The 24,179-nt window shown below is 42.8% G+C and overlaps 1 protein-coding gene across 6 annotated transcripts in view; it reads right to left on the reverse strand.

The window, feature by feature from the left end:
• LMO7 (LIM domain 7) overlaps positions 1-19,434 on the reverse strand; it is a 130,114-nt gene extending 110,680 nt beyond the window's left edge. For 3 of the 6 annotated variants that reach the window (XM_021417272.1, XM_021417252.1, XM_021417236.1), the window contains exon 1: positions 19,274-19,423. In XM_021417272.1, the coding sequence (XP_021272947.1) occupies positions 19,274-19,414 (141 nt within the window). In that variant the 5' untranslated portion in view covers positions 19,415-19,423. Of the gene's footprint in view, positions 1-19,273 lie in introns of all 6 variants that reach the window. The other 3 variants (XM_021417243.1, XM_021417261.1, XM_021417278.1) reach the window with 2 other exon arrangements.

The following is a 24,179-nucleotide window of genomic DNA, read 5'->3' on the forward strand; positions in this document are numbered from 1 at the left end:
GAAGGATGAGATGGGGAAAACAACTACTGAGAGCATAAGAGAAGCGTACAAGATGGCCAAGCCTGGGGAAACTTACTTAATTAGGTCCTTACATGTTCTGGAGCATGCTCTGCCATTAGCAATTATCTTTAACTCAAAGGGCTGGAAAGGTCTAGTTGACTGAAAAAATAAAAGATTCTTCAGTGGTGTGAGGGTAAGAGAAGAAAACAGAACAGGAAATAGAAAATTATTTAGTCTGATTTCCCCAGATTCAGTTTCTAGAAAGCTGTTTACATTTGCTGATCCTTCCCACCCAAATATGTAGATTTTTTTCAGGGAAAAAAAAAAAAAAAACAGGGTACACCACCAGCTCATGGTCAACCTGTGGTCCACCAGGACCCCCATGTCCCTCTCTGCAGAGCTCCTCTCCCAACCTGTACAGGTGCATGCGGTTATTCCTCCCTAGGTGCAGGACTCTACATTTGTTTTTGTTAAACCTCATCTGGTTTATTCCTGCCTAGCTCTGCAGTCTGTCCAGGTTTTGCTGAATGGCAGCACAGCCTTCTGGTATGTCAGCCATTCCTGCCAGCTTCGTATCATCAGCAAGCTTGCCAAGAGTGTACACTATCCCTTCATCAAGGTCACTGACAAAGATGTTGAACAAGACCAGACCCAGCAGCGACCCCTGAGGAACGCTGTCAAATACAAGCCTCCAAACAGGCTCTGCACTGCCAATCACAGCCCCCTGATCTCTGCCAGTCAGCCAGTTCTCAGTTCACCTCACCGTCCAGACAGACTTAAATTATGCAACTGGCAAAGAGTTGCATGACTATTTAAAGACAGACAGATACCAGAAATCCAGTCTAAGTAAAAAGATTTAAAGGCCATGATGTGGCAGTAGGAAAAGAAGATTACATACTTAAGTTGTGCAGGCATTTCAGGGGAAAATTTGAACTTGTCATTCTCTTCATTAATTGCAGATCTTTAGACTGATGCTCCAAGAAAATATTCAGCAGAACCTAGTTACAAAATCTTAAAACAGGAGGACTGGACATAAAAGTAGGATGCTTGTATACCTCCCAAAATGATGTTAACTTTTTTCTTCAACAACAGACTTTGGACTCCATTTGTAGTGAGCTCTGTGCAGTGCTGCTGCACTAAGTGGGTGCTCGCCACTCTGCATTGGTGCTGTGGTTGTCCTGCCCATAGTTTGGCCCCAGCTGGAGCATACACTGTTGGCTGGCATTGCAGTTGAAAACAAAACAGAGAAGAAGCTTAAGGTGGAGGAAGCAAAAAGTTATATATTATAAAGAGTTGAGAAACAGAAGGAACACTAGCTTGCCAAGTTTATCAAAGCAGAAATAGTACTAGTTAACTTAATTTGCAGCAAAGAAGATTGTCGTATATGCGGATGGAAAAGTTAACCATCAACTCAAGTACTGTAGACCAGTTTGCCTGTTTTTAAGAGGTTAAAAAAAGAAAAGATACACACCAGGAATGGTCTAGGTATAAAAATATCCAGTCTCACAAAAGAGTAGTCACGAACTACATGACCTCTGAGCCCTGCAGAGTTTCAACATGAAAGACATTATTACTCAGTCTCATCATCTGAATACCAAACCAAGAGAAAACTCTTAGTTAAGCATATATGCATTTATGGGATTTAGGGCATAAGACAGAACAAAGTGAGCTTGTGTTTTTTTGGTGTTGTTTTGGAAATTAAGTACATCACAGCAACTGTTCAAAAACATGATAACACGATAAGCTGGAAGTACAAAAACATCTACTAACAATTTGATTTATTTCAGAATGCACACTCTAAACATGAAGTCAGAAATTAAAAAAAAAATAAAGTTCTTCTTGTGATCTGACACTGTTAAAGCAAAAAAAAGAAAATTTGTATATCCATGGATGGGGTGAACAGGCACTTCCCATCTCCCCTAAGACACAAGTACCTATAATTATACAGATCGGAATAATTACCATGTCTGAAGACACACATTTTAAATGGCTCTTACACTATCATATATAACCCAAATGAGGCCTTTTATAACTAACGTAATGGTAAAAAAAATTGCATAAGAAAATAAGTTTTATTAGAATGTAGGAACTAAGCTGCTGGCTGCCTCCAATTTACGTATCATGGTAAATTCCGCTTACAAAATAAATTCTTCTATTCAGCCTGCTAATTCCCATCTCTTGCTGGGGATGGGGGGGGAAGAAACTGACCGCTCCTTATGCACAGTGCAAAGCTGGGGGGTTTGCCTGCACACTGCTGATGCTTCCTGCATCTCCACAGAGATTACCTGATCATATCAGACAACAATAATTTCAATTTCTTTTCCACAATATAGAGCTGTCTTGAGCTGAAAACAACAAAAAGTTAAACAATGGACTTAAAAGCTCAGACACACAACAGTGTGTTCCTGGGCATGTTTAATTAGAAAATTATATGGGAGTACGGTTGGTAGTAGTGGAAAGGGTTGCTACAGCTACTCTTGGGTGTTCTTTGAAGAATTTCCAGAAACCACATTAAAAAAAATAACAAAGTTCTTTTTATTTTTTGGAAGGGAACACTCAAAATAAGAACGGGTTTGGACTTCATTACACAACTTTCGGTCACAGGTGCTACGTGAATCCACCTGCTCAACACCTATCAGTTCAGACACACAAAAAAGTCAAGTTTTTGCTGCCTCAAGGCAGACAGCACAAGAAGCCACGCAATTTTACTGCCAGAGAAAAGAATTGAAGGAACATGGGACAAAAAAGGGGATCCCAGGAATATCTGTTGTTCATAGCTGCATTAGAGAAATGGGGTCAGAAAGGTGAGAACAGACACTGGTTGCCCGCTCCATCACCAGTGAGCCAGAACAATGGCCACATAACCCTGCCTCCAGTTAGAAGTGAGGACATGGCTTTGCTACACTCTAGTTTGCCCGTGTGCCTCCCCTCACTTTGCCTATCTTTAGTGCTGGACAAGGCACAAGTCTTTGGATAAATCCAGTTCCACTGCCATTTGAGTCCTGCACCACATTAACACTGATTTTAGCCAGAATTCACCAGACTCTGGTCAGCTGAGACAACTCTTAGGCCTGGTGAGCAAACACTTCACAGTAACAGTTGCAACCTCAAAAAAATCCCAAACATGGGAGTTAAAAGCTATTAGATCACAAGTAGCTCCCCAAGGTTTTGCTAGGATAAAACTTCTAAAGATACGGGGGCCCTCCCAAAACAAACAAACAAGCAACAAAACAACCCAGAAACCAAACTGAACTCAAACAAAAAATCCACACAGTCAGAAAGCAGGGTGTAGTAAAGGCTACATATACCTGAGCATGTGCCAAATTCAGACACGTGTGTCTCTGTCAAAAGATACATCTATGAAAAGTGATTGTCAGATCTTTTCAAATTTATCAGCAGAGACTGACAACTGGAGATTTGGGGTCAATAAATCCAACCTTAGGGGACTGCCCATCTGTCATTCAATGGCTTTCTTTCAAAGCAAATTAAAATTAAATAACATCCAAGAAAACTAACAAAAATGGTTATATTTTTCCTCTGTATAGGTAAGAATAAGTCTACAGTATAGCTTCTCCAAAGGAAAAAAAAAAAAGGTATAATGAAACAATTCTGAAAAATCATTCTATGTTTATTTTTAAATTACTTACTCCAGAATGAAAGATTTCCCTTATAAACACTTTACAGCAAGCTAAGAATCTCTGCAAACTGCCTTCTGAACCCCTGGATTACAGCAAGTCACAGCACATGGCAGTGGAAGATGCTCTTTTCACCAAATCTGAAAACTTTGCACAAAGTGAAGCTAGAAAAAGCAATAAGCATTTTGCTGGCTAATAGACGGTCTTGTTAGCAATTTTTGATACCAACATACCTGCTAAAAAGAAAAATAATAATGTGAAAAACACTATGGCTGAAAATTCTTCTTCGCTCTATATAGTAATCTTGCAAACATTGCAAAACGTTTGCAACCTTAATGTCATGCCACTTGAAATGCACATTGGTCAGATTAACAGAAAGTAACTGATACAAAATACCAGCTCAACTCCTCAATGCTGTTCCCCCCCCCCCCATAAATGAAACATTTGTTCAATTCATTGCATCTGAGCTTCAAATACACATTTTTTCAGTATGACATAGCGAGGGTTATTTTAAGATGTTGGAATGTCATTAATTTGTGCCCCTTAGCTCAGCAATTTGTAAACGATTAGCTCTAAAGCACTGAAACAAAGTAAAGCCTGTCTAAGCCCATTTTATCCAGCTACTAGTGTTTAATTTAAACACGATTTCAAGACATAATGTCAAAAATCAGCGTACACTACTTATAAAATTGAAAAGGAAGCCTGATGCACTATTACACACAAATATGTATACACACGCAGATGTGTATATATATATATACATATGCAGATGTATACACACACACACACACACTTACAGGAAGACAAGAACAAGCTTAAAACTTGGTCCATTTGAATTCCTGCCATTTCAAGCAAGCATTGTGTTTCTGCTGATAAGAAAACTGCCAAGAAGCAAGTCTAGCTTGAGCTGTCACTCTCAAACCTTTTTCTGTAATGCCAATATGAGGATAAAAAAAGGAAAATGATTAAGCACCGTGCTATCCAAATACCTATTCTTCCGGTTACGAGAGATTCCTGCACAAAGTGTCACAATCATCCCCCCAAAAAGCTAAAAATGATATCTTTCAGGAAAGAAACGGGAAGCACCAGAAAGTTTGTGACAGTTTGCCTCCAAGAGATACTCATCACAGCAGTTTGAATGTGGCAGCAGACACTATTTTGTGTTTGTTTGTTTAGATCCATGAAAAAGAACACACCTAGGGCTTCTTTTTTTCATCCCCAACAATTCATTCATTCAACGTCAAAGCTTTGGTCTGAAGTTTAAGGCCTTTTTTTTTTTTTTTAATTTTGTTTTAGGCTAGCCTTAAAGGAGCAGTGAATTGGTAACACCATTTAGCAGGAAATACAAGTTACCCTGTTCTTGGGCACCTAGGGAATGCATTTATTTCAAGTTCTTCAAGTCTGAGGGGAAAAAAGTAAAAATCTGAACTTCAAAAATTTTCTGCTGTAATGAATGACTCGCTCTAACCAGAATTTAAATGAGGTTAATCACTATGAAAGAACAGAAAAAAAAACCAATAAGAAATGAATAAAAGTGGGGCCCCTGTACCTTTCTCTACCCCAGTCAACTGTCAAAGAGCAACAAGCATTTTAGCCAGATATTTTTACTTCACTGCTACCTGAGGATTAGTTTTTTTTAATGATTCTGCAGGTCTTGCTTATTCAAAAGTATGTCGGAGACGAAGGAACTCACAGGGGAAGAGAAATCTGAAAGAGATTGTCTAGAGAGAGAATTCTAGATCAAGAGAAATGAAAACCAATTTTAAGAAAAAGCCAATTTTTATTTATTCAGAACCGTTATCTGGAACTAAAAAAAAAATCTTTATCCATCTAAGAGGTATTTTAACGAGGACAGTATCACGCTAAAGCACAGAACCACAATCAGGATCATTTCCATAATCCCAGAACAGGGATTTCAAGTTTTCAGTCTCTTCCACAGGAAGTGCTTTTCTGCCCAGCTGAAAATACTTTCTCTCTTTTGTGTTTAAAGTTCTCATAGGCAGGCAACCTTCTCCAACAGCTCTGAGCAGAGATTTTCCCTTTCACCTCAGCCGGGCCATTTCCCACCTCTGATGGAAGACACCAAAGCCATCACGTTACTTAACATCCTATGCAAATTACTAGCAACAAATACTCAAATCCGCCAGCACACATACAAATGGAAGTTAGCAGAAAGCAGCAATACATTAATTCAGCACGATGCTGAATTTAATTCAAACATCACTACAGGAAATCTAGAGGAGATAGGAAACAAGACTGATTTCAGGACTGCAGCATGGGTTACAGCAGAAGGCCCACATGACGATATTCAGAACAGAGCAAACCCCACTCTCCACGGAGTGCTTTTGATCTGGAACTTAAACAACCTTTATTTGATCTAAAAACAACTCACACACACCCCTTAAGCCCCTCCCCTCCAACCATGCTGTTGTGGCAGACACTCAGCACTAACCATCTTCAACTTTCTCCCCCACAAGCTTAATCTCTGCATTCCTAAACAAATATTAATAATAAAATAGATGTGCATGGTTTTCAATTAAGAGGGTAATTAAGATTTCAGTTTAGCAGCTGATTTTTAGTTGGCCTTAGACCAAGAGGAGCTTGAAAGAAACTATTACACAAGAATAAGGTTCTGAATAATCTTGTGAGTTGTTAGTGGCAGCTTGATGTGGCCCTCAGACATCAAAGAGCCCTTTTATAAGAAAATAGGACAAAGAGAAGTCTTTATGACTGCTTATGGTAAATAAGATAGATAAATTTCTAGGTACTAGAAAGTTGATGCTTTCTGATGAAAGAAAATTAGAAAACTGATGAAAGCATATTAGAACAGACTGAACTTTGCATGAGCTTCATCAGCATTTTAGGAACCTCAAATTATCTTGTAGGTTTTTGAATATAAGATGACTAATTTGGAAAGTAAATAGCAAATAGTTCAGTAACAGAAGAATTCAGATCAAGTTTCTGTTATTTGGCTGTCAATAGGTGCTTGAGAGAACACATCACCAGATCCTAGCAGAACATATGCCCAAGCATTTCCTGCCAACTTATGAGGAATGCACCAGGTTCTCCCATTCTGGGCACACGCAGCTTGGAATCTTTTAGTTTTCTGCTGCTCACCCTTAAAGACTCCCATTTCCCCAGCTACAAATACACCAGTACGCAGACAAAACTGATGGTCCTTAGAGCTGGCAATATAGGAATTGCATGCCAAGGTCTACTACTAAATAACTACACCGCTGATAATTAGACCATGTAGAAACACAAGGATCTTCCCCTTACCAGAATTCACCAATGAAAAAAAACAGCAACAGCATATGGCTTAAAATTAGCATAGTGTGAAATGAGAAGCACAAACCTTCAAGTGGAAAGCTGCCTAATGTAATTTTGACAATTACCATTTAATTCAAGAAGCAGATCAAAGAACTGCATCATTTACATTCTTCAAACATTAAGTTTTCAAGATCAAAGACCTCAAGTATTTCCAGACTGCGTACATGGGAGTAACTTGCTTAGGAGCAGTGAACCTATGCAGAGGGAGAACACGAGCTGCTGGTTTGCTCTGTGCAGCAGTTTCCCCATTGTCTGAGACTGTAACAAGTGGTGTCTGCAAATCAGCAAGCGCTGTTTGACACTATATAAATAGAAGCAAGAGGCTTCAGGCTCTAAATCAGCATTACACCAAGGTTCTGACTGCTGGAGACCTCCCTCCCTGGAACCAGCCACTGCTTCAGAGATTTTTCACAACTTCTGGCTGACAGCTATGGTTTAACAGTGCACACAGAGTGTTCCAGAGGTCATTAAAGACTTCACTGCCAGTCATTGTAGTACTGAACCAAAACTGTGTTTTCATGACAGTGCTCTTACCTAATTATGCCAGAAGTTTAATAGCAAGAAGCACACTATGTAAATATTCCAAAACATATCAGTGTAAAGGTAAGGGAAAGGGAAAAAAAAAAGTCTATCACCAACAAAACTGATGCTTTAATGACCACTGGGAATTTCTGCAACAAATTCTGGTTGAATTCATTGTAAACTAGTGTCCTGGCACTTATATCCAGGAAACAATCAAACATTTAGTTCATGCTGAAGATTCATGGTTACTATTGAGGGCCTCTCAAAAAACGTGACTCAGAATTCAAGATCAAAACCAGATTTTCTTAGCAGAAACCCAAAAAGCATTACAGATGTAAAACTTACTCTTAAAACAAGAGAAGATTGTTTAAGCTGGATGAGGAAACAGGAGCTGCTCATGGAACTTGAGGAGACTGCAAAAGCTTCTCTTAAGTCGAGAAGCATGACAACAGAAGTACAGCAATATTCAGTTCCTGATTGTTAATATTATCATAACATTATTAGAAAACAATAAGAAATAAGCAATAAGAAAAGGTCTGGGGAATGGATATTAAAACCCTCAGTACTGCCCATCAGACTGGTCATAACCACAGGCCGGTTTTGTTCTTGTTTTTTGATCTGCACCTCCCTCACGCTCCCCACTTCCTTTCTGAAGTGCAGGAATAAAACCACGTTAAAAGCAGACAGGAGAGGTTATATAATCATAACATTCAACATGAGATGTAATTTCTTATAGCCTGATACTACACATCCAATATACTAAACGAAGGGGCATATGAGGTCCACAAACCTTCCAGTACTTGAAGGGAGCTTATAGGCAGGAGGAGGACTGACTTTTTACACAGTCTGAGTCTTGCTAGGATAAGGGGGAATATTTCTAAACTAGAAGAGGGTAGATTTAGGTTAGATGTTAGGAAAAAGTTCTTCACACAGAAAGTGGTGAGGCACTGGCACAGGCTGTCCAGAGAAGCTGTGGGTGCCCCATCCCTGAAGGCCAGGTTGGCTGGGGCCCTGAGCAGCCTGGAGCTGGTGGGTGGCAACTCTGCCCACGTCAGGGAGTTGGAACTAGATGGTTTTTGAGGTCCCTTCCAATCCAAGCCATTTTGTAATTCTATGAAAAAACATGAAGAGGATTTAAAACAGTTTTTCTCAGAAGAAATTTCTGGCCCACATTTCTCATGGTAAGGATAATACATTCCACGGCTAAGGCTAACAAGCTCTTAAAGAGATGAACAGCAACTGTGTTTTTACAATAGCTGAGGAACCTGTGTATTATTAGTACCCTGGGAAACAAATTTTCTGACAGACAAAAGAAACTACAGAGAAACATGTTCTGTACTTCCTTTTCCCAGAAAACAGAAAGTTGAGCACTATCCGGGCTCATTAGTTGAAGAATTAGCTGTGTCCAGTGAAATTAACTCGCAGTATCCTAGGCTCAAAGGACAGTTACGGTGCACAAGGCTGTGGAATACATGGGTATTAGTGCTAGATGTAAATTAGCTAACATTATTTGCTAACATTATTTGCTGCATTACTGTGGCCAAATTTCTTCATATAGACAACCAAAGATGGGCAGATAGAAACAGCCAAATCACATGAAGGTCTTAAATCAGCATCTCTGACAAAAATTAAATCCACTATGTGCAATCTAAGCAACATTATACACATCTGTGAATCAAAACGTTGGTTAATTGACTAAGAATTAGCACACGTCACATCTATCTTGACAAGCAGTCTACAAAGCGCTCCTTTCCAAACAGTACTACCGCTTGCCTCAAGGAGAAATGAAGACACATACTTTTTCCACCTGAGTGAAGGAGCATGTGCCAAGATGGGGATAAGGGTCTCAAGATCAGGATCTCCTCTCCATACTCTCCCCGGTAATGACATCTGTTAAACCAAGCCTGCATCAAATTCATTGGCTCCCAGACTCTGCACAATAGTGACAGCGTAAGAATAAAAATAACATATTCATAACACAGTGCTGGAACAGCTTGGTTAGAGATAATGCCCTAAGGAAATTAGAAAATAAAGACCGTGATGAGAAAGGCAGGCAGACCTTTAAAAACAGCTGATAGACACCAACATCCTTCATGTTTCACTCCCCTCTATCTGAAAGTTAGAAGATCTCTGTCACACTATCACAAAGCACTCCCTCCTCTCTCCTGCCTCCTAGGCTGGAGGTAGAGGAAAGGCAGCAATCCTGTGAGTCAGTGGAAATCTGCACACATCAAACGCCTACTGACCAAACACAGGGAATAAAATTAATGTCAGCCTACCAGCTCCAGAGCTTCTGCAGAAAGACACTGCTCCGATCCTACATTTTGTTGCCATGATTAATAGATACAGCTCTTTCAAGTGACCTGCCCACATGTGAAGACCAAATCTTGCTGCTGAAATGTGCACACTGACTGTTTTTCAATCTGACAAAATTAGTCATCATACTGAGAACCAGATGATTAACAGCACTGTTCTTCAGTACAATACATCCTAAGTTTAGGAAAAGAACCTGTTCACTATAAATGTCAAGGAAAGTCAATTTACACAAGGAAAGATCAAAGATTCCACTGGAAAAAATGGAATGTCACAAGCTGGGAAGGTAAGGAAGAATGGGAAGGAAAGAAAGAATCGTGTGTGCACACACTTTCAGCCAGATCTTACAATAGGTTTTCATGCCCAGTGGTAGATAAAATAGATGAGATACTAATTTTACAAACACAAAATTAAAAAGTAGATTGAGAATTAGAATAAATTCATAAATTTAGAATAGTCTGACACAGCATTCCCTTCCCTCCCATCTTTTAAATGCCCCAAATGCAAAACAATGCATTCAAGCCAATACATTCTAGAAAAATACTCACAAAGCAAGAAAATCACTCCTGTAAGAAGAAAAAGTAGCTATTTCCAAAGAATCTTAGAAGCACATTTCTCGTCCTCACATTACCAGTCTCTCTCCCTTGTCATTTCTCCACAGCACAAAGTTCCCAAATGTATCCACCAACACTTGACATGCAGAACTTCCTGGAGTCTTCAGTGATGCTTCCAAATGAGATTACAGCCCATGTCTGCAAGCCCTATCCCAAAGTCACAGAGGACTTTTTGATTTTATCAGATGCACGGAAGCTAGGTCATTAGTGAGCAACCTAGTCTGTGCATTTTAATGGGGATTTGTCTTTCAAAAATTTGTCCACACACAAGGCTCATGGTAGTGAAGCAACACCTTCCTGAATAATCATTAAGTCAATGTTTATTATATCAGGCTTTTTTTCCCTTCACAGCATCAGGCAAATGTCTGTGAGAGATACCTATCTGTACCTGGAGCTTTTGCCATCTTCCTCACCCCATTTTTATCCAGCCTGAATAAGAGCAATTCCATACAACCTTTTATTGAACACATAAAACTCATAGTGAAGATTCCCACTTGGCCTTTCAAAAAAAAAAAAAATTATATGAAGGTTTTTAGCTAGCTAAGACAAATACTATCACTGTTACAACCCTTTTCTATTTCTGACCAACCTCATCTAGCTGTAAGATGTTCCTGTTCATTGCAGGGGAGTTGGACTAGACAACCTTTATGGAACCCTTCCAAACTCAAACAGTTTTACAATTCTATGATCCTATTTGCAAAATAATCTAAAATCAGATGTCTAGCTCATTTTTCCCTCAGAATTTTGTTTTCAGGTGCATCAAGAATGTACATTTTGTGAGTGGTGGCATTTATACAAAGACAGCACAACACAACGAGGAACAGAATTTTTTCCTGGAGTGGAAATGCAGCTTCACCTAACCTGAAATAGCATCCAAAGAAGCACTTCAAGGCAGTGCAACAGCTGTTGCTACAAAAACCACACGACCGTAATGTCAAACCTTGATCTTAAGTTTTCTTCATATTCTCCACAGTCACTTTGACATCTGGCTTCATTTGCTTGCATTCCTTATTGCATCATGATTTACTAACTGATAGTCATTTGAGCATGCAGAAAGTCTCAGAACAAACTCTGCAAGCTGGATTTTTCAAATTCCTTCCTGAAGGAAATAAATAAATGAGAAATAGCGGGGCCAATAAAGCACTTCCAGGAAAGAATTTGCACGTAATGCTGGAGATTAGATCTGGGATTCAATTGTGCCCATGAATGGCAGGTGATTGCTGCAGAACTGTTGGGCCAGTCAGCCCATCGCCATCTAAGGGATCATCTCCCAAACAATGAAATCCAACAAGCTGCAAGGGCTGCTTCTGCCATAGCGGATGCTGGTTTATAAGCATATCAAATTCTTTCAAATGCCTCAGCCCAGAAAGTCCTGGCTGAGTTTCTATTTAAAACAGTTTCAATTGTATTTATAAGCCTTATGAAATTAATCCTGAATAAGTTATTTATGGAGATAAGCCAGCCTCCCTAATTCAGGTGTCTAGCTTATACCTCAACCCCAGGCACTCAGTGAATGGCTCCCAAGTCACATAAGGTAGAGAGGTAGGTAATGAGCAGAAGCAGGTGATTTGAGAGGCCTCCAGGCTTGTCTAAATTCAGGTGTCTGCTTCTTCATCACCTGCATGGAGAACTTGCATCAGCCAGGATGCAAATAAAGAGCTGCCGACAAAATATGAGCTCTGCCATTGCCACCACCTGCTTGGTGTGAGCACAGACGGCTATCACCTCACAGGAGCCAAATGCTACAAAGCCAATCAATTGCTTCCCCTCACACCCCATTTTCTTCTTGATTTTACACATGCTACTAACCTAAGCCACAATCAAGAAGGTCTCTGTCATCAGATGGACTTGCTGAACCAAATCACTGGAGCCACAGCCATCAAAAGAGGAGGTAGGAGAAGCCAAGTGCCGGAGCTTCACCAACACCTCATGGTAACATAAAAAAACCACACTATTATGGGGCTTACTCTTGGAGGACGGGCTGATCCAATGCATAAAATTTTCTTTATGTTATTTGAATTTATTCCAAACCAGATATTCATTTAAAGATGCATTATATGACAATGATCTTGACCTTTTTAGCCAACGTATTAGTAACTGTTTCTCAAAATTAGCACTTTGAGTTTATCTTCTAATAGAATCATAAAAGTTGGAAAAGACCACTAAAATCATCTAGTCCAACCATCAGCCCATCGCTACCACCTCCATTAACCCATGTCCCTCAGCACCATAACTACATGTTCCTTGAACACCTCCGGGGATGGTGACTCCACCACCTCCTTGAGCAGCCTGCTGCAATACCTCAGCACTCCTTCTGAGAAGAAATTTTTCCTAACATCCAACCTGAACAACCTGCTGTAACTTGAGGCCATTACCTCTCATCCTACCCCTGTTACCTGTGAGAAGAGGCCGACCTCCACCTCAGTACAACCTTCCTTCAGGTAGTTGTAGAGAGCAAATAGTAACGATTCAGAGCTGAATATGACCTTCACATTAGATGGTGGGAAAAAAAAAGTGCCAACACATTCTGCACTGGAAAACAATAAAGCACATCTCATAAACTTCATGCCCTTCTAAGATGCTCTGTAGCACAAATGCAAGACACTGTTGAAATCACACTTCTTTTCAAAGTGTAACACAAATGAAGGCTTCACAACTATTTAACTGGAAACTGGTATACTCTAAGACATATCCATATGTCTTACTTTTCACTGGGAGAAGAAAAAAACAGAAAATGTTGCACGGCTCATAAAAAGTTAGATTTGCAATTGCTTACAGAAGCTCACAGTACAAGCAACCGAAGAACTTATTTTAGAATAACTTACTCACTGCATTCATTTCAAGTTAGATTTTTCCTTGGACTGACAGCATTCAGATATGTGAGAAACAGCAAAAACAAAACACTCCTTTCAAGCTAATTCATGTAATATGAAAGGTGTGTCAAGCACACCATAGATTAGCAGAAGCATTTCTAGCACACTGAGTCTCAGAACACACACCAACTTGCATTAAACTGCTGCAGATGGAAAATCCATTTTATAAATGATAGTTAAATTTAGGTCAGTCTCATTTAGAACAAAAAACACTTTCTTTTGTTTGATTTTGTTCCTACTTTAAAAAAAAAAAAAAAAGAGAGAGAGAGAGAGATAGAAAGAAAATTCCCTTCTCCAGGAGGGAAAAGAACTTTAAAGACAGGGAGTGGTAGGTACAAGAAACAGCTGGAATGTATCTGGTTCTTAAAACACAATAAAACCCAAGTGCTTTCAAAAGCTCAGCAAAGACACAATCTAATGCAATATATCCACATGCTCTTTAAAAACTTAAAGTACTTGGACCCAAAAAAAGTGTTTAACAAAGAAAAGGTGCTAAAAGAAGCCTACTGTAAACCAAACATACTGAACATGGAAATCATCATCTCACCTCCTCCCTCAAACTACAAGAGGAAAACACAGTTGACCTCGTGAAACTAAAGGAAACTAAAGGAAGATCAGGTCACAGTTCCAAAATAAAACAAAAAAGCAAGGAGGAGGAGAACAATAGCGACTCCACAACTGACTCAAGTTGGAAACCACATAACACAGAACAAAAGAAAACTCCAGTCAAAGTTTTCTGTAGAGCTCCTTAAATAGCACTACATTTTCCATATGCATATGGCATAGACTTTTCTATGTTCAACAAGTTAATCATTCCCCTTAAAGTGCCTGCAGATGCTGATTTCATATAAAATTTTAAAACAACGCTGAAAACTACAAAGAGGCAACAGTCCACAAAGGAAACAGCTCAGCCAAAAGCTATGCGTGCCCATCACTCAGTTGTGTGAAGACTGACTTCAGGCATCTAAGAAATGTGAACGTACAGTTAGCTTGAAAAATATATCTATATAAAGATACATTAAACCCACCTTGTCTACTTTTGGAAATAAATTTTACTTGTTTTCCAGAAAAAAAAAAATCAGCCCTTTTTTTCCTCTCAAACATGCCTCCCTGTATTCCACAGACATGCTTTCCAAGAACTGAGAGGATGGGACAAAGTAATAGAGAGCAATGCTTAACCAGATAAAAAAATACTGTCCCCTCTCCCTCCAAATCATCCCTGCTATACCAGCAATATGACATTTTGTCAAAGTGCTTTCCTAGTCTGCAGCCAATGAAAACATTATTTCCAGGATTTACATTCCTATAGTACGTACTTAACAGCGTGTATACTTCTGTATCAATTCACATTTGTATATTAATTGGATACACTTAAATTTACTCCATGCAAGGGCTCCCTGCCAAGAACCTACACACAATAATGAAGTACTGACGCAGATACCTAATGGAGGCTTAAATACACCCCTTATGCAGAAGTGAGCCAGAACTTCTGGCTGGAGTGCTGCAAGAAGTTCTCCAGAACCCAGCCCACCCAGGTTTTATGACTTGACAGAATTAGCCGCTATTAGACATGGCTTAGGCAACACAATATACAGGACTTGCCTTTTCTTCCAAAGATTTTTCACTCGGACGCTGTCTGGGACGTTGACAGGCTTTCTGCACACCACTTGAAAATACCTTATTCAGAACCAAGAAAAACCTTTTCGTAAGGAATTAGTACCACTGAAATAAACGTACCTATGAGAACAGGCTTGGAACAGTAAGATGCGTCTGGACCAGCTTCTGTCTCTACAGTTACTTCTCCCATCTGCCATCCCAGACTGTATGCATTAGATTCATGCTTGGGGGAAAAACAAAACCAAACAACCACTGAGGTAAGATCTCTATGCAAATACAGGAAAAACGTTCCTGCTAGACCTTGTGCTGCATTTGCAGAAGCCATAAAAATATACAGTAGAAACGCAGGCTCCGAATGGTTTCAACAAATAGAAGCATTTGGTGACCACATGTCAGAAACCATTCATTGGATTTGATTGCTATACTGTTAGTCCAAACCAAAAGATTTTAGTAAGCAGTACTGGCTCTCCAGTTTTATCCTGAAGCTGACCTTTTCCTCCAAGCAGCTCCTCAAATTTGCTTTTCAACTTTTCTGGGCAAGGGCATGTGCATGTATGCACTTCTCTTTCCTGGTAAAAGCCAAAAAACAACATGCAAAATGTGACAGATATTTTTAAATTACAAAGGAAGATTGTTTCTGACTCTGAAAAAGCACACCGTAATGCAGTAATAAATGAAGTTGTTCACACACACAAGAGCATTCAGGTAGTGCTGGACTATTTTATTGCCTATTTAATGGCCATGGGCAAGATTGGAACAGCAGAGCTGTCTTGGTTGCACTTCAGGTACACTGGGGTCCCTCTCTAAACCTTATCTCCAGAAATCTCTGCAGCAAAATGCCCCTCTCCATCAACACTGGACAGTGTTAGTGACAGAAAGGCCTCTCCTGTTACACGGTGTGAGGAACAGACCCAGGACTAATGGATTCCATTTGCAGTCCCAAGACTGATGCTCTCGATGGCAGCATCAAATGAAATTAGTAGCCTTCAGGACAGCCAACTTCAATAACCCCAGCTCAGCCATGTGGGAAAGAATATCAGACGGTGAGAGGCTAACAGTTTGCAATACTAAAAGTTGCTTGGCCCAGCACCTTGTTTTCACTTCAATCGATTTGTCAAAGTCACTCTGTTGCTCTGTTTGGTTTTCCTGGAGCTGTTTTGCTTCACTCCAGCAACTCATTCAGGCACACGCTCGCTTCCCACTCTCTCTCAGACAGGATTTGCACATGGCATGCACTTGGCTACTTTGAGGGGAGAAGAAAAAAAAAAAAAAAAAAGGAAAAAAAAGGAAAAAGAAATCCAAGCGATATTTGCCCCAGGGCACTCTAAGTAAAGATTTACAGACTGCGGGTCAGGTTTCAGGTTACTTTAGCAAACAATTTCAAACCATAGACATTCACCTGAAGATTAGGGTTCATTTAAAAGACAGAGTGCGAGTGTAAAGCAGAGTGGTTTTTACAAGAAAACAGCCCACTTGAGCTCCTCTAACACAGCACTGGGTGTTTTGGGGAGAGGGCCCACGTTCCAGCTCTCTGTGCATACACGGACTTGGTGGGGGTCTGCAGAGAGGAAGTGTTCGGATTGCCCTCCCACATCTCGGGCTGAGTGCAGGGAAGCAGCCTTGGCAATGTAGGCTTGTTCATAGCTAGAGAAGAAGGCTGGGTTTTAGAAATAGCTTCAGCTCTCTAAAGCTATAATATGGAACAGAGCATAGTAAAATTATAGTAAAGCCCAGCTACTTCTAGCTTTGGCAAACACAGCTCTACCTTACAGAGCCCAGTCCTAAGCTGTGTTATTTCAGTGCTTTATTCAGGTCTCGGCACACACCACATGCCCAGGAGAAGTGCTCCATAAAGGTTGAGCAGTGCATGACTCTGAGCAGTCGCAGTTGTTATGTGCACAGCTCAGAAGACTCCAAAGCCCAGATGCAAGAACCCAACAGCATCGACCAAGGCTACGCTCAGCAAAAGCCATCAGCACAGGGGCACCTGGCAAGAGCCAGAGTCTTGCACAGAAAATAACTACTCTTTCACTGAAGTCCATGTGTGAGGCCATCAACCCACAAGAGTGACTAATCGCCTCCAATTAGAAGCTTGTATACCGAGACAAGCAGCAGCATCCCGCGTCAGTTCTCCACAGTACACAAGACCTCTTTTATAAGAGGCTTGGGGACGTGGCCTCGTAAAGACTACAGACCTTGTCTGTATTATCCTGAACAACAACAAAATAATTTAAAAAAGAAAGAATGGTTTCCAGCGTTTCAAGGTACAGGATTTCTTTCCCCCTTTTGTTTCATTTCCCTCTCACCCCCTAAGACCTGGCAAACACTCATTCCCATAACAGAAGCACACATCACCCTCAGCTCCAGCACTGGAGCTCAGGTTAACCAATTTATTTATTTTTAAGTCTGAGAAACTAAAAAGCTATTTATTGAAATACACAAGCATGCTGACACTGATTTTTATTAGCAAAGCAAAATATCAACAATTCACAGAGAACTCATTTTGCTCATTGCCTTAAAAATATATGAGCTAGCATTTGTATACTTTCATCTTCCTCTGGGGTTAGGGGAAACTGGCATACAAAACCTTACCGAAACATTCAAAAAAATCTATAACTACTTGGGAATCTGCCTGACATTCAGAACTAATTGCTGAATCATTAGGATTGAGGGTTGCTTCAGGTTTCACTCTCAATCACACACGTACCACTGCTTGCACCAAGGCTCACAAAACCTCAGGACGTCTCATTACTCTAAAAATATCTTTATTCTTCCTATAGAACGGAAATGGTTGGCTGTGTGCTTTCAGTCTGTCTGGATTTAAAGAGCGGAGCCATACAACAGACCCTCTGAAATGGAAACCTCACTTCATACTGAAATAAATATTTACATTTCCCTTCGACACTACAGAATTTTTAACATCCTGTTTATCGATACCTTCAGGTTTACAAGTCACTCTGTTTAAAATAAAAGTTTCCCCGGGGGGTAAGCTTAAAAGTTACTTTAAAATGAGAAAAGCTTTCACACTGCAGAAACAAAGTGTAAGAGCTCACATTTGATGGGGCAGGGAGGAAGCTGAGCACACGCTGACTTTGCACCATAGAATCAAGAGCACAGACTTTACTCTTCCATAGCGTGCCTATCACTCCCACGTGCTGCTGGTCAGTGGAGAGATGCTTTGCTGGATGCTACAACCAGCCAACAGCAAAGTGGAAAGGAAAAATAAATTCCTGGGTTCTTAGAAGAGTAGTCTTGCAAAGGTGACATTATATCACTTTGTAAACATCTAAAATAAGCTTTGCCAATTTCAGAAGAGGCAGTGCAAGAAATACGCACGTGAGAGAGGAGTGCTTTAGTGACCCGGGCTTGTGGATAGAGCTTGCACACACGCGGGAAAATCAGGACCGCTTTAACTGCTGAAACCCATGGACGGCAAGTACAGAACGGGCACCTGAGGCACTTCTATGACACCCGTACCTGCCGTGCTCCGGGCTCACAGCTCCCTGACGATCCTCAATAGACTTTAAGCACTAGATGTCATTGTTTTACAGAGAAAACCAAGCAGCCCGAAGACAGGTTTTGGAAAGCTCGCAAAGACGTGGATGAAGAGTAACAAACACCCTCCTTTGAACGTTCACTCTTCTGAAAGTTAGTGGCAACGTCCTTCCGACAGCATAAGCTTCACCTCAAGCGGACGAGAGGAAGGACACCAGAACCAAGCTTAGTGCCCTCCGTTCAACAACTGAGATGCGCAGCCTGTCCCAGGAGGACGGGCAGCCGGCGTGACACCGCCTCAACCCGCTCCCCGCCGCTGTCCCGGCGTGCCCCGTCCCGCACGGCCACGGCTGTGCCCGCCCCGCGCTCAGGTGCGGCCGCTCTCAGCCTCTCCCCGCTGCAAATACGCGACCGAGCGCAGGAAGGCACGCTCTTATGACAGGCTGCGTGCAGCCAGACCCCAGCGTTTGAAAGAAAAGAAAGGGAAAAACAGAGAGGGCAGAGAGAGAGAAGTAGGGGACTGACTTCAGGTTAGTATTTCCTAAAATCTTCAGGGCAGGAAGAGGAGCGCCTTTAATCCCAGCCGCCTCAGAGCGGTGAAGAAGTAACTTAGAGAACGGCAAGCACTCCGAAACCGCGAGCCTCAGCTACAGGCGCGCAGCCCCGCCGGCCTCTAAGGGGCTTTGGGGAGGGGAGCGGGCCGAGACCCAGACGCCTGCTGAGAGCAGCAGCCGCTCGCAAAGAAACAAACTCGGGGAGCCGCTCCCCCGGCTCGGCGGGACACAGCGCTGCGGGCGGGGAGGCAGCGAGCACCGGAGCAGGCAGAGGGGACACAGTCCCGGGGCGAGGGACACGAAGCCGGGCAGCGTCTCACCTCCACCCATCTCCGCGCCTCTGCGAACGCCTCCTCGCAGCCGCACTCGGCATCCTCTCTGCCGTCCATGGCCGGGAGAAACAGCGGGCGGCAAGCACTCGGTCCTCCGCCGGGGCGGGCGCGGGGAGCAGCCGCTGTCATTCAGCCGCCGCCTTTAAACGCTCCCGTCGCCGTCTCCTCCTCCTCCCCTTCCTTCTCCTCCTCCTCCCCCCGCTCCCGGCAGGGAGCTCGCTAGCGCTCGGCGGCCGCAGGAATGCCAGGAAGCCGCTCGCTGTAAAACAACACCGCGCCCGTCCGGGAGGGGCTGCGGGGCCGCGGCCCCCGGCGCCCCCGTGCCCCCCGTCTGCCCACCGGGCGGGGGCGGCCCCGCCGCATACCGCGAATTGCTGGGCACAATCGCACCTTTCAGCGCCGCCGGGGCCCCGCCACCTGCTCGGCCCGGAGCTCCCGCTGCTCCCATCCTGGGCCTGGGCCTGCTCCTGCCCGAGCTTGGCTCCCGGGGGTAGCGCGGGGCCGACAGCTTCCGTGGGAAGCAGGCTGTGAGGGCCACGTTGCGAGCTCACACACTCTGTAGCAAGTGGCGAAGCTCAGGTGTGGGGCAGAGCTGAGGCATAGCTCAGCCCCGGTGCCTCCTGCTGCACCTGAAGGCCATTTACCCAGCTCTGGTCTTGCTTTCAGTACCACTGTTACCGCACAGAAACCACTGCTTTGGTTCTGTCTCCTCCCCTGTGCATTGCTGTTTCTTCATAACTTTGCTCCAGTGGTGATCCCGTAACTCCCAGAGCTGAACCCCTGAGGCCTGGTGCCAGGCCTCTCTCCTCCCAGCTCCCTTAGAAGGGCTTGGATTGGAAGGGACCTTAAACATCATCCAACCCCTGCCGTTGGCAGGGCTGCCCCCCACCAGCTCAGGCTGCCCCCATCCAACCTGGCCTTGAGCACCTCCAGGGATGGGGCACCGACAGCTTCTCTGGGCAGCTGTGCCAGCACATCACCACTCAGTGAAGAATTTCCCCAACATCTATTCTAAATCTCCTCTCTTTTGGTTTAAAACCATTCCCCCTCATCCTATCACTATTTACCTGTGTAAAAAGTTGTTTTCCCTCCTGTTTATAAGCTCCCTTTAAGTATCAGAAGGCCACAATGAGGTCTTCCTGGAGTCTTGTCTTCTCCAGGCTGAACTAGCCCAGCTCCCTCAGCCTGTCATTGCGCAGCTGGGCCCGACAGCAGCCCCAGCCATCAGGGAGCTGGGATTGCACTGCTCCAAAGCTCCTTCCACTCTGAGCCAGCTGCTGGAATGAAGTAGGCATGCTGGCTGAACAGACTGCAGGGTTGGGCACCCTCACAGCAGAGAAGTGAAAGAAAGATCAAGAAAAAAGCCGCTTCCTGAAATAGTCAAGGATAGCACTAGACTTTTGTGTGTTTCAGAAGTACTTAACATTTATTTAAGATGAATATTTTCTACTTCAACTTGTCACAACACTTTTCTTTCCGTAACTTTTCTGTAAGCGGAAATGAGTTGCTACCTGCATCTCCTGTGTGTATGGTTAATGGCAAAATACAGCTCTCTTTTTAAGGACTAGGAGAAAACAAATGGTGTGCTGTGCATAAATCAGCTTCTCCTCGGCTGCTTACCTGGGAGCACATCTCACTGCTGCTTTGCAGACAGCATCGTTAGAACAGGAGCAAAGATCTTAAGAGATGGCACACCCACACCAAGGAGGTGTCAGCCATCAGATTGCAGCACATGGAGATTGGGATTAGGTGGTACACAAAGGCATGGAAACACAGTGATTCTGACTGACGTTCCACAGCAGACATCTCACGTCTATTAGTTACAAATGCACTGAAATGATATCATTAAATCGTACCATCAACAGGAGCTAAGTCATCAATTGATACAGAAGAGGAGATGAATGAAATAATGACAAAAGTTGTAATTCTGAAGATTTTTCCTGTTCCTTTTTCCTGCCCTACACCACATCAGCCACAAGAAAAAATGTAAAGTGAGAATCTGCAATTCTCCTGAGTGGGAAATGCGAGCATCAGAGTAGCCCTCCCACTCTCACTCTTGAGCACTGAGTGCAAAAGAAAAAAAAAAAAAAAAAAGTTTGTGGTGCTGCAGGCTGACATCAATTTGCATTGGTTGTTGTTACTACATGTTGTTCTGGAGAACTCCTGTAGTGTCTCCCAGCCTTTTCTCTTCAGACTGGAAAAAATAAATTAATAACAATAATTTTAAAAAAGATGCTCACTCTTCAGTAGGAGAAATCAACAACAAATACTGTCAGCATTTTTATTTAAGAATAAAATTCTGTAAAACAGGTTTCAAAAGAGAATCATAGAATGGCCTGGGTTGAAAAGGACCTCAAAGATCATCCAGTTTCAACCCCCTGCTGAGTGCAGGGTCGCCAACCACTAGACCAGGCTGCCCAGAGCCACGTCCAGCCTGGCCTTGAATGCCTCCAGGGACGGGGCATCCACAACCTCTCCAGGCAACCTGTTCCAGTGCGTCACCACCCTCTGAGTGAAAAACTTCCTCCTAATATCTAACCTAAACCTCCCCTGTCTCAGTTTAAAACCATTCCCCCTTGTTCTATCACTATCCACCCTCGTGAACAGTTGTTCCCCCTCCTGTTTATACGCTCTCTTCAAGTACTGGAAGGCCACAATGAGGTCTCCCTGGACCCTTCTCTTCTCCAAGCTGAACGAGCCCAGTTCCCTCAGCCTTTCTTCATAGGAGAGGTGCTCCAGCACCTTGGTGGAGGTCTTGCTTGAAAAAAAAATCACTGATTTCTGGTTGTTTTATGCACTTAATAGCCTTAATAGCTTATCAAATCACTTTTCCTATGATTAATGTTTGAAATCCTCAATCAAAATGCAAATGTTTTGAGTTAGCCCTCCCTTTCGTAAGCTGCAAGGAGCACAGCAGCTCTCAAGCAGAAGTTACTCACTGAGAAACAGAAATTGCAACACACACTATTTCCTTTTCAAAATGAATTTTAAATTGTCACAGATGCAGTTTTTCTCTGTGAGCACAAACAAGTGACGCAGCTTAATGCTCACACTAACAAGTCACTGGGAGGCCCAGGTCAGAAAAAACTTACAGGCCGGGCACGACTGCTAATTACTGGTGTCAAGAGCAGCAAACATAGTATCGGTCTGCGCTGCAAAACAACGCAGTTCTCTGTGCGTGCTCCCGGGGATAATGCAAGCAAGTCTGCCACATTCTTTTCATAGGGCATTCTACAAATATTTGATATAATAATATTTTCCATCAGGGTGTATTTCTTCTCAAGGAAAGTCCGTATTTGTTTTCTAAATGAGAGCTGTGCATTCCCTTTTTCTGTATCTTTAACATTTTGGTGACTAGGAACACCTTCTCTTTGCCTAGTTTAAAATCTTAATGATGCAGCCATGGCTGAAGGGAAAAAACACATTACGCTGGTTCTCACCTTCTCAGTTTCTCAACAAAACGCTCGTGGTATCATGGGAAAATTTATGCCAATATACTTGAAAGAGCCTGAACAATCCTGAGTGCTTAATAGCAGCCCAGCTTTGCTCAGCCAGAATTACAGAAGCGCTGAGTGTGCCTCACCTCCTGGCTCCTACATGCAGCATTTCCATACGAGGTTACATACAGGCGGCCCCAGCTGCAGGAGCCGAGGAGGCATTCTCTGGCAGTCGCCAGCGCTGAATGCCTGCAGCCAAACGATGCTGCACGCAACGGTGGCGAGGCCTGGCAGAGCTGCACAACTTTGGAAATAACAGCAGGAGTTTCCCACAGAGCCTGAGCTCATACACACGGATTGTACAGGTACAGCAATTGTGGGCCTTTTGAGCCCTCGGCCAGGACCTGGCAGGAAGATACATGGCAGCTACATGTTCCCGACACCCAGCTTAGTCAGGTTCTTTCAGCGCCACGGGTATTCCAGCATTTTGCAGATCCCCCTCCTGCCTGCATTTCTCTAGGTAGATGCCAATACCTAGAATCACTGAGGTTGGAAAAGACCACTAAGGCTCCCTAGTCCAAGCATCAGCCCATCACCACCACGCCACTAACCCCGTCCCTCAGTGCTACATCCACACGTTTCTTGAACATCTCCGGAGATGGTGACTCCATCACTTTGCTGGGCAGCGTGTGTGCCAGAGCACGGCCCTGCCACCATGGGAAGGCCACTATGCTGCCCACACAAGGTGGGACAGAATTGCTGCAGCATGGTCTTTCAACATTTCAATCTAACAAGGCACTGAGAAGTGAACAGATAACATTCACTGAAAGTGAAGTAAAATAGAAGGCAAGCTTGTCATGCAGGAGAACTGATTTGAAGATTACAAACCTTCCTGCCAGTATACCAAGAATTCTTACGAAGAAGCTCCTCAATATTCAAGATGTACTTTTCCAGTGTGATTATGAAAAATCCCCTCAATTTTAGTTTTCTAGCCCCAACTTCCTTTGACATAAATTCACTTAATCAGTCCTCATACTCAATTAAAACCCCAGTTTTGAAGTGATTTTGCAGTAGTGAATTGCACAAAAATGTATTCTCCACATCACCTAAAAATACCAACACCGGAACACCGGAGAGCACGTGTGCAACTATTTCCCTAAAGTAGGCAACTGATGTAGCTTTGGACTCTAATTCCTCTCCCTCTCTTTCCTCCTCATCCCCTCCCTGCAGTAAAAATACCTTACCTATATGACCTATAGTTTCTTAAGAGTAACTCAGAGGATTACAGCTGACATAAAATCCGCTTTATTCAAATTATATTGTGACAGCTTTTAGTGGATTTTCCTGGTATTAGCGGGAAGGCAACACAGTTGTTCTATTTATTTAATAAGGCCTTTGATTTTTACTTAAAAGCACATTTCAGGGCTTTACTAATGACCACAAGAGAAATGCACATA

This window comes from Numida meleagris, chromosome 1 (genome assembly GCF_002078875.1).
Source record: "Numida meleagris isolate 19003 breed g44 Domestic line chromosome 1, NumMel1.0, whole genome shotgun sequence".
Classification (NCBI taxonomy): Eukaryota; Metazoa; Chordata; class Aves; order Galliformes; family Numididae; genus Numida; species Numida meleagris.